Source organism: Euprymna scolopes, chromosome 32, assembly GCF_053919585.1.
Source record: "Euprymna scolopes isolate OS-2025 chromosome 32, ASM5391958v1, whole genome shotgun sequence".
NCBI lineage: Eukaryota > Metazoa > Mollusca > Cephalopoda > Sepiida > Sepiolidae > Euprymna > Euprymna scolopes.
In genome coordinates, this window is record NC_136513.1 from 11,105,446 (window position 1) to 11,117,083 (window position 11,638).

At 32.3% G+C, this 11,638-nt stretch overlaps 1 protein-coding gene across 1 annotated transcript; it reads right to left on the bottom strand.

The window, feature by feature from the left end:
• Positions 1 to 2,212: 2,212 nt before the first annotated feature.
• Positions 2,213 to 10,480, bottom strand: LOC145256087 (uncharacterized). Its single transcript, XM_080114669.1, has 3 exons — positions 9,376 to 10,480; positions 7,726 to 8,487; positions 2,213 to 2,244 (listed from the first exon to the last, which is right to left on the bottom strand). Exons 1-3 carry the CDS (start codon positions 10,478 to 10,480, stop codon positions 2,213 to 2,215), a joined length of 1,899 nt encoding a protein of 632 aa, XP_079970795.1.
• Positions 10,481 to 11,638: the final 1,158 nt, after the last annotated feature.

An 11,638-nucleotide genomic window follows, 5' to 3' on the forward strand; every position in this document is an offset into this window, starting at 1 on the left:
TTCCGCTCGAAAACATTCAGACACAATTAAAAACAAAACATTCAGTTTCATCTAATTGCCAGGGGAGGGGGAACAAATAAATAAATACATTGAGTTTCATTTCTTTGTCGAGAGGACACATAAACAATAATGTCAATTTTTTCCCAACTTTTTACACTAAAAATATTCTTTCAATTTTTTTAAAATTAAAAACATAAAACATCATTTCCATTTTATTTCGTTTTGTTGTTTCTTAAACAAACTGGAATGGAATTTTAACGTTCCTCTTCCTTCTATGCTTTCTACTGGGTGAAACGCACCATGGACTTAACCGAATAGAACTAACTTTTGATTCCATGTTTTACTACAAACTCAATTAGTCTCCAAGTCTTACTTATAACACGTTTGTTTTTTCTTTTAGCGTACCCTCGTTGAATGACACTTTGCAGCCGATATTCAGGTAAATGCACTTTCATATCACACTGCATTATACAAACGTTCCCTTCTTTCATGTTAAGTTACTTAAAATCAATTAACTCAGTTTCAGTACTCCGTTGCGTAGTGGTTAGCGTGCCGGACACTTCACATTATATTTTCATGTTCGCGCCTACCCGCCATAGTCGTTTTGTTTTTCCTAAACACCTAGAATGGAATTTTAAACACCCTTTCATTCATTAAGTTTATGTACGTTTTCCATTTACTAAACTAGATTCCGTTGTATTTCTGTGCCAACAACACGGTTGCCTATAAAACTGGAATGGAATTTAACACTTCCTTCCTTTCAATTATTTCTCTTAAAAAAATAAAAAAATAAATTTGGTTTTATTTCTTCACCCGTGAGGGAGGATAATGAAAACATAGCCTATAATGTGGCATTTTTTTTTTACTGTTTTGCCATAAAAAATTAGTAATTCTTTCATTTTTTTCGCGCAAAAAACATACAGATAGAATTTAAATTAAAAAAAAAATTGATCCTTTTGTTTGGCAGGGGCGGGACAAATAAATAGTTTCATTTCTTTGCTAGAAGAGGGTTAGTGGAAACATCAACAATAATGTAATCTTTCCCCCAAATTGGCCACTATAAGAACTGATTCTTTCATTTTTTTTCCGCAAAAAAATAAATAAATAAAATAAAAAAAAATAAAAATAAAAATCATTTCAGGTTTATATAAAATAATTTTATAAAAAAATAGTAGATTCTCTAAATGCTATGTAGAATAACATATATTTTGGATTAAGTTACTGCATGGAGCCATGTGAGGCAAGGATTTTGATGACAATACAAATATAGGAATGTGAAATATTCGGTGATTATCATTCAATCTCGGACAATGTCGGGTATCCCTGCTAGTTCTATATAATTCTTACTTTGTAGTATACCTATTCTAAACAGTAACAATATTATTAAAGTACAGTTCACGTGCTGCAGTTGCGGTTCTTTTAAACACTAATGGTGTTTTGTTATACCTATCAGTGATTAGGCCAAGATTTTTATCATGTACGGTAAAGAATTTACACATTTACATTAACGCTGCGAAGACTCCTCAAGTTCATTAATTTATACTGCTTCTAAACAGAGACATGAAAAACTAGTTTGCCCTTTCTGGTGAGGTAGGAAATTGTAATACTTTTAAAATCTCCAAATCAAGCAACGATTTAAAAACATAGATACATTAAGGTCACTTTATTTTTCTTCATTTCTTTTTAATTTTTTTGGTATAGTGGTTTTATTTATTTATCTAGTGAAACAATCTGGTATATGACATTAGAATAAGTTAAAGAGGGTGCAAAATACAGACTTCATGAAATACCTGAGAGAATTAAATCAACTTCTCATATAATCTATTTGAAATTTCTGTCCTGACAATTATGCATTCTCCAATAGAAGTGCTTTCAAAACATAGACCAGAAATACCAGAGTGCCATATCACAAAAAGGCAAAAATCAGGTAAAAAAAAAAAAACTCAGGAAAAATTGAACTAAGTATATTCATAAAAAGTGAACAAATTGAAGCTTAATGTCCCGTAAGAATTTTGTTAATCGGCGAGAAAAAATAATGATTATAAGAATATCCCGATTCTTCTCTTTTTGCAATACAGGATAATCTAGTTAAACCATAAGTACCAGAAGGTGTTGCCACTCAGAGAGAGACGTCATAATATAGGCAAGTCCCACGCATGAAACAGAAGCTACGAACATGACCTTCCAGATATATTGCTTGACCAGCTGTAATTTAAACACAATCTTGGTAAGGCATTGGGAATGCTTTTGGTACAAAAAATCAAAAAATTTAAACAATCTTTATTATGAAAACAATTATTTTTTTAATGTTGCCCATATTCAACTTCGCAAATTTGTACTTTTTCCAAATATATTGCAGAATCTCTGGATTGCGATTTAACTCCGTTATTTCGTGCCTGGTGTTTTCTTTCAAGTGTGGGGGCTATAGGTTCCGAATCACGTTAAATACGTTAAACCATAATCCAGAGCTTCTGAAATCTATCATATATAATGTTCTGGAAAGAGCACAAATACGCGAAGCTAATAACGTTTGAAACACATTATTTTTAATGAATAAAGACTGTTTTTATTCTGCCTTTTTATAAAAGAATCCCCAATACCATAGTCAGATTACGGGTCATTAAAGAGAATATATATATATATATATATATATATATATATATATATATTGCTATATATCTGTATATATATTGCTATATATATGTATGTATATATATAAGTATATAATATATATATATATATATATATATATATATATATATAGGATGTTTATGTGCATCTGTACGTAGATTAAAAAAATAAAATAAATTCGTTCTCGAAGATCTATTTGTCAGTCTTTTAAATCTCTGATCAAGAGAAATGTTTTATGTATATATATATATATATATATATATATGTATATATATATATATATGTATATATATATATATATATATAGTTTAGACTGAAACCATTTTACTGAATACCTGTTACAATTCCTGGCAGTGGTCAATAAACTTGTGTAAGAAGTTCATAATAACACTAATAGCTTTAACGTTATACAGCATTAGTCTGACTTGCAGCGTAGTCACTTTGCCGATAATATAAAACCAATTTCGGTATTTTTATCTTGCGAGGTAGACAATGTAGTTAATCATGTCTATTGATTGCCGAGTGGAATTATATAATGCCTCGTAAATGTAATCCTCCGCATGGTTGCTCTCATGTTACGTACTAGCCGATGGCAAGCATATGTATAGAGGAAAACAGGATTAAAGCAATGTCTGCCTATACACACGGATGTCCTTACCGCGTTAATCAGTGCCCATGTAGTTCTTTCCTTTCTTCACGGATAATCATCTACTAATTTGTGACAATCGTATTCTTACACAAAACGCCGATTGACTTGCTTATTTTTTGTGTGTATATTTGATATTAATCTGCTACCTGGCAAGGTTTCTCTCAGCGTAAACATATTAATGTAAATATTTTTAGCAACATTCATGATGATTTTTTATGTATTTTATTCAAATCAAACGAGATTCATTTAAAATGAGATGTTAGTAAATACTCTGAATCAGAGAGTGTATTAGTAGAGCGCATCCTTCAAATTTATGGTTCTCATTACAGTTTTATAATGCAGATTGAAAAAGCATAAATGACAATAACTGCGTTCGAGCACCTTATGTGGAAACACTCGTAAAACTATAACACGTTCCAGTATGCCAGCGACGGGATAGAGCGTGGGGCCTATTAAATTACAGTGTTGAGTTTTTACTCTACACAATAGAAAGCGAGAATTAGTTTGTTTATCAATCCAATTTGTGTAGCTAGATTGCTGAACGATGCCTCTTCAAGGATATAATATTTGACAAATATTAGTTTTCAAGTTAGGTAGAAATAGCTAAGCTTGTTTGTGCTTCGCTGTACGTTTAAATCGTAAGTTTTCGAGTTTGAATGTTTTACTACATGTTAATGTGCAATAAGCCATAACAATCGGTTGTTAGCAAGACTTGTTGTACTTAAAAATAGGACCGTCGTTAAAGTAGTATACAATGTTTCTATATATGTTGAATAAGGAATCATCTAGGCACTTAACGATTCAGCTATTTCATTGGCTATGGGTACGAGGTATTGTTATAATTAAGAGAATGAAGCATCATATTATAAGAATCTATATACCCATCTCGGTCTGAATTGCATCAAGGAGTAATTTTTTGTATTAAAATCAGTAATGACATGCGCCCATTGATTCATCCATGGAGCACATCAAAATTAATGTGATGTATTCTGTTTATATGACTGGATATAGACGATGGAAAATTGGCCAATTGAAATTGTTTTCTCCTCATACTGTACGATTTTCTCTTTTCTTGAAGAGAACTGCATGCCTTCTCTAGGGATTTTGCATACAAAGCTCTAGGATCTTTTATGACTGTTAAGATATGGCAGTTATAATGACCAGAGTAAAAAGTGTATTGCTAAAATTCACGCATGGTGTAAAATAATAGTGAAATATTATAGCTGTGCCGGGTGTGATGCACTAACTAAAGTTAAAAACGATGAAAACATATAGAGCGATAATTTTGAATGAGGGGTGCTTTATCATTGATATCAAAAGTCTAACAAATAAAATATTTAGTTATAAGAGAAAGAATTATAGGCAAATTGTTATTGTAGTACTTTGAGTGCAAATGATATGCACTATTTGGCCTGGGATAAAAAGGTATAGAAAACTATCATGGTGTAAACATCTTGATCATAATTAAGACACAAGATGGCTGGATCCACATATATGTTTTCTATACGTAGTAGAAACTTTATCAAGTCCAAATAGTAATTTCTATGTAAAGTCAGATCACTTTCTATGCAAATTAAATCATAATTCCTGATATGCGAAATAATTCCTTATTTGAAATAGTTCAGCACAATCTCATAAATTTTAAACCTTTCTTAATTTTTACGACTCAATACATTTTCTGATAATTTGATAATGCATCGTGTCGCGTTTATTAGACTCTTCTTCTAGACGTTTTCTTAGTGAAATGATTTTTCTATTTTGTAGCTAAATAAATGGCATCTTAGTTTTATCAAGATGAGCAATAACTCGGATAAACATTTTCATGACATGGATAGAGTTGATTATGTGTATTACTTATAAACTAGCGGGACCCGTGGAAATTCCACGGTAGTTAAAAATCTTTTAAAACACATCAGTAAGAAATTCCTTATTGTTATATTACAAAAATGAACGTATGGAAGCAAGTAGAACAAACAACTTTAGTTTAAACTTTTATTGAAGGTCAATGCGATCGTAACTGATGCTGTTGATATTGTCAGGAAGTACTGGTGATGATTGAGGCGGTGACAGGGACGTCGATCAGCTGCTTGGAGTGAGAATAGTGGTCAGTCAGCAGGTTCTTGGGAGTCAGACTGTGAATTTAAAAAAACTGTGACATTATTGACATCGATTTTGTGAAATTTCCGATGACTCCAAATTGTTTAATATTTCAGGACATTTTGGATTACACGTGTGAGTAATGAATAGGTCACAGAAAACTGCCATTTTATCTTGATAAAGCTGTTGTAGATTCCTAGGACTTCCTGTAAATGTAGATGGTAGAATAACTGGTACACCAGAATAACAACATTCATTCCTTGCTAAATTATCCATTAAGCCAGACTATTGAGCAGCTCTTGGTTGACTTTGATAGCTTTTAATGAAGTTAAATAAGCAACCGTCAACTTTTACATATGCAATAGACTTTTCTATTGATTTTTAATTTTATTCAATGAAGATTTGGAAATTCACAAATATTTTTTAAGTCAAATTATTGATATATATTTTAATTAATGCATCACAACTTCCTGATAATATAAATAGAACACTTTGAATTTTTTGTACAAAATTTTTTTTCCATAAAAACATTGTAATCTGTTATAATATTCAGATTCTTGTGTGCATAGAAAATGAAGTGTTTCTGTAAAACTTACGAAGTAAAGTTAAATTTTGATTTTTTGATAATCAAAATTATGTGAGGTAGGTTGTACCTATCAAATTTATGTCAATGTTATATAATTAAGTAAAGTTAAACAAACTGTACACTACCTTTTCATCAAATTATGAATTTTAAATATAAGGAAAGCAATTAAATTTTTTTTTTCCAAAATCATATTTACATCCAAGTTAATTTTTAGATTCCATAGCTGTTCCTGATTGTTTTCATAATATTTCACGGTAAACAATATTCTTAGTATATGTTACACCACGCTTTCTGCCCTGATTATCATCTCCATGCAGTTGCATTACCTTAAATTTCACACTGTACTTAGATCGAGCTCTTGAACATGCCACATACAGCTGACCATGAGGAAATACAGGTTGTTGAAGATATATACCAACCTTATCAAAAGTTTGGCCTTGTGCTTTATTGATGGTCAGTGAATATGCTAATCGTATTGGAAACTGTATCGGATGAAATGCAAACGGAACATTTGTATCACTTGGCTTTAACTTAATTCTTGGAATGATAACTGTGGAACCTCTATTAGATCCATTAATTAAAATAGCAATAATGCTGTTTTGATGACATTCTTTTATTTTCATTCTAGTTCCATTACAAAGTCCTTGATTTATGGATAAAATTCGCAGTAGCATTACTATTGCCCCTATTTTCACATTAAGTCGGTGAGTTGCCATTCCAGATGGAGTTAATGAAATTATGAACTCGATAGGATAATTTTGAAGTTCAGCATCACCATCGGAGATGTAATCTGTACTTAAATATGTATGTATGCCTTCGGGAAGATTATTTATAATTTCTTCATGTACTGTTAAACATTCTGTATTTTTTGGAGTCATGATGATTCTATTTTCCATTTCTTGAGGGTTGCAATCAAATATTTCTGAAATTAGAGAACCATTACATACCGAATCATCAGGAACATCTATGGCATCTACAGGAACGTCATTAAGACTGCTCATTAGTGTACCATTACCAAGATAAAGGAGCCATCTACAAAACTCCTGTTAATTTATGTTAGTTCTGACGTTTTGTGTTAGCTGTAATTGACTGAAATGATGCCACGATGTGCATCTTTTAAGACAGGTATCTATAATAGATGTAGGCGATCCATGTGGCACTACTGGCAAAATTTGCCTGAAGTCACCTCCAAGTATGAGAAATTTTCCACCAAATATTTTATCGTTACCCATTATATCTTGTAAACATCTATCTATAGCAAGCAGTGCATGATTAGGTATCATAGAGGCTTCGTCTATGATGAACACCTTTACTTTTCTCAAAAAAGAAGCATGCTCTGATACAGGAGAAACGTTACAGACACTGGTTTCTGTCAGAGGTACAGGTAGTTTGAATGTTTTCCCTGAAGTTAGTAGCATTGCAGCAATGCCAGTCCATGCTGCAGTGGCCGTTACAGTACTGCTGGAGGTGAAGTAATCATATAACATGTTGAATAAAAAGGTTTTTCCTGATCCGGCTGGGGCATCTAAATAGAAGCAATTGTTGTGTGGGGCTTCTTTTTCAGTTGCCATAACAGCCTTGATTATAGTATTAAAGACCTCTAATTGTTCATTGTTTAGCAATTCAACATTAGGCTGGTTTGTATTTCGAGTCATATTATCTGTTGGAGGATCACCTGTTGGTTCAAGTAAACCCATTGCCTGGCAAGAAGAACCATGCTCAATAAATATTGCTTTTATCAAATGAAGTGAAATGTTTTCACATATGCTTTCATCATAAGCAGAAATGAGGTCTTCAATCATGCTCTGTTTATGGTTAATGAATAATTGAAAGGCATCCACTGGATGATGATAAAGACACAGCATTGCAAACATGCTACGTATTTGTTGTGGCATTCTAAATGTAGCAGCTTCAGTAAGAGCATTTTCTAATTCAGTATCATCTTGCAATAATATAAGGCTGATGCAAGCTTCTCTAAATGTAGGGAATGTATGACCTTGGACTGTTCTCAAATCTTCAAATGACTTTGCTCCAGAGACATGAAGAATCAGAATCCGTAAATAAAACTTTTCACCTTGGTTTGATGAAACTGAATACATTCTTGTGATCAAATTACTTGACCGCTCTCTTTTAGTCCATTTTGTAGTAGTTTTGTTAAATGCATAATGATGTGGAATATCACAGTAAAAATATTGGTTAGCAGTAATATCATTCTGATTTAGTTCAAACCAAGCAGTCAAATTTGTGTGACGTTGTTGTGCTTGTTGAATTGCTTGTTCAGCTTGTCCATGTTGATAATAAATCTGTTGCTCCCCAGGCATGTGTACAGCTAAACGGTACACACCATGAGACTGTCCATGCATTTTATAGTCAGAAAGACGCCACATTACTTCTGGAGGTGATACATATATGCATGATAGATATTGCTTTACTTCATCTCTTTGTTCTGATCGCATTGTTTCTCCTTGATCAATAGTAATAGATGAATCATGGTTATTAACCTCCATCATAGCACTATCATGTCCTTTATAAACATATTTAAATATGTATTTTATACTCTTGACTGAGGAGCAGATTTCTAAGTTAATATGAGCTCGATATTTTCTCAGAAGAAATTTGTTGAAAGGGACTATGTATCTATTATCAACAGTAAAATTACCGACTTGAACTAAGTCACCATTATTTGCACGCTTGTAAGCCGGGTATCCATCAATGTTTTCTACTGTTTCTTCTCTAAATGTCTTTGGAATTTTTTTGCATAATCCTTTACTCATGCAAGGAGAATTAGGATTAACTGCACTACATGGACCATGCACCATTAAAGATTTAACTAAATCACGAAGCTCTGGATCTTCAGGTCCAGGTATTTCTGCTGACACAATTGCATCAATTTGTTGAACTGTTCTGATCTTATCCTGATCTCGCAGCATTATGATCATGTGGCAGTGTGGTAACCCTCTTTTTTGAAATTCAATAACGTAAACATATGCAGCAGGAGTTCCCAATATATGTCTGTCTTTAATGTCTTTCAAAAGTTCAGTTAGATGTGCATGATACACACGTGATATCAAGTCAGGTCGATTTTGTGCAAGTTCTGATGACCCCAAGTTGTTTAATATTTCAGGACATCTTGGGTTACATGTATTGGTAAGGAATAGGTCTGGCTTTCTATATTTACAGAAAACTGCCATTGCATCTTGATACAGTTGTTGAAGATTCCTAGGACTTCCTGTAAATGAAGATGGTAGAATAACTGGTACACCAGGATCGCCATCTTCATTCCTTGCTAAATGATCCATTAAACCAGAATATTGAGCTGCTCTTAGTTGACTTTGATGGCTTTTAATGAAGTTCAATCTGCACCCTTCAACTTTCACATATGCATCAACTACATATTGTTGGAATAGTTTACCAGATCTATGGATAATACTGAATGAATCTCTAATTGCAAGGCGATAACTGTAATACTCTTGCATTTTCACTTTATTGCGAACTCTTGTTTGCCGTTCTGGCCTATGTTGCATGTTTATGTGCCAGCCTTGTTCACCATTTGGAAATAATATGGGATATATCATGGGGTCCAAGTGGCAAGACAGATAAGAAATTCGGTGTTTTGGTTGAGAATGTGGGTAAACAATAATATCTCTGTTAGCAGGTGGAGCACCATCCTCACCAACAAATGCTACACCTATTTCGTTGTTTATTGGATTGTTACATATTTTGATATCTGGACCAGCGGTGAAATGCATCGAAACTCTCCTTGGCTTTACATTTTCCCTTATAGCACGTGCTTCCTCTTCTAAATCAATAGCCGTCATATTTTTATAAGCTTGGGCATAAGGATTGTTCTCCATAACTGTAGCTATGGTTTCAAAGACACTTTGGATACATTTATTATTTTCTGGTAAATTACACCGGAGTTGATTTGCTTCAGATGAGTCCAAGATGTAAATTTGTCCATATTTTCTCTCCTCTTCATTATTTGGGTGCAGAGTACTGGAATAATGATAGATTTGACCTTGTAAGCGAAAACAATAGGGGCCTCCTCCAGGAGGGCGGACAATATTTGCTCCAAATGATGCAAATGAAAATGATGAGTTGTAATTGCGTATATTGGATCTGAAATTAAATGCTTCTTGGTCATTACCTTCGAGTAACCTTTGGAGTTGAGGAGGATAATCTTGTAATGGAGGAAGAGAAACTTTTCCCTTTTGACAACAATTCAATGCTTCATCTCGAAATCTAAGTGCTCTACAAAATGAGCAAATCAAACTCATGTTACCTACAAAATAATACGGGATATTTTGTCTTTCTGCTTCATTCATATTGTTTCTTCTTTCCCGTTGCCTAGCTCTTTCATTTTTCAGATAAAGTTGTCTGTCTTCTTCAGTCATGTTATTTATTTGCTGTCTCAATATTGTTCTCCTTTGCAATCTGATATTATCCCTTTCTTCAGTTCGTAGCTGCTGACGCCTTCGTCTTTGTCGTTCTCTTGCTGCACATCTTGTATCTTCCATTGTAGTGGTAGTGATTTGGTTCATTCTGTGTGAAAATTTAATTGGTCTTAATAAAAAAAAAATTATAAATAAAAGATTTTGATATGAAAAATAAATGTTTCTATAATGAAATAAAATTCAATATAAATGTTTAAAATGAGAATAAATATTTCTTAATTAATGAAACCGTTTTCCGTTTTTTATATTAAAAATCATTAATGTGTAATTTTTCTAAGAGGGAATTTAAATCAATATTTTCATAATTTAGCTCTGTAAAAAGAATATCTAGATGATATCTAGGTGAATTATATAAATTATTTAATAATAAATTATTCCCTCTCCTAACATTTATTGGTGCTTCTACACTTTGTCGCCGAAAAAAAGATGCCATGTTTTTCAGCGCACCTGCTGCCAGAATCCAAGAGAGACATTAGTATTTTAAAATGTAGAAACTATTTTATTTATTCAATAAATATATTGAAGTAAAAGTGTAGAAGCACCTATTTTTGCTTTGATTAAAGAACTGTACACGCTTTCCAATTATTTCATGATTCGGTCATAGTTTAAAGTACTGATGTCTTCCTTGGATTCTGGCAGCAGATGTGCTCAAAAAACATAAGCGTTTTTTTCGGCTACCAAGTGTAGAAGCATACATTTATTTGTGAACATGCTATTTTATTTTGATGAATAACTTAATAATTTCATTTCAATAAATTATATATTGAATTTTGTAAAATATACGAAAAATGTAAAAATTGAGAATAAATATTTGTTTAAATCCTAAGTAATGAAACAAAGTGTTTATTTGATATTAAAAAAGTTAAGTTGCATAATTTTTAAAAGGGTATTTAATAGTCGATACTTTTTCTAATTTATCTCTATAAATAAAGGATGGCTAGATTAAAATTTAAGTATTCTAATGGCCGTTTCTAAAATTGCCGAAAGTCATTTAATTATTTTAAATATTTACAGTAAGAATGATAAAAAAATGTTAAAAACTTACGCCGGATTAAATATTTAGTTTCTGATCATCAAAATAAGCTGCTGATAATCATTTACTGCTGGATGACTTATCCACAAGTCAGTAAACTTTGTTGAAGCAAAGCTCTGTTTTTGTTGTTGACGATGGTGTTGTTTGTTTACGGTTTAATGAATAACGAAAATTCACCAAGTTACACT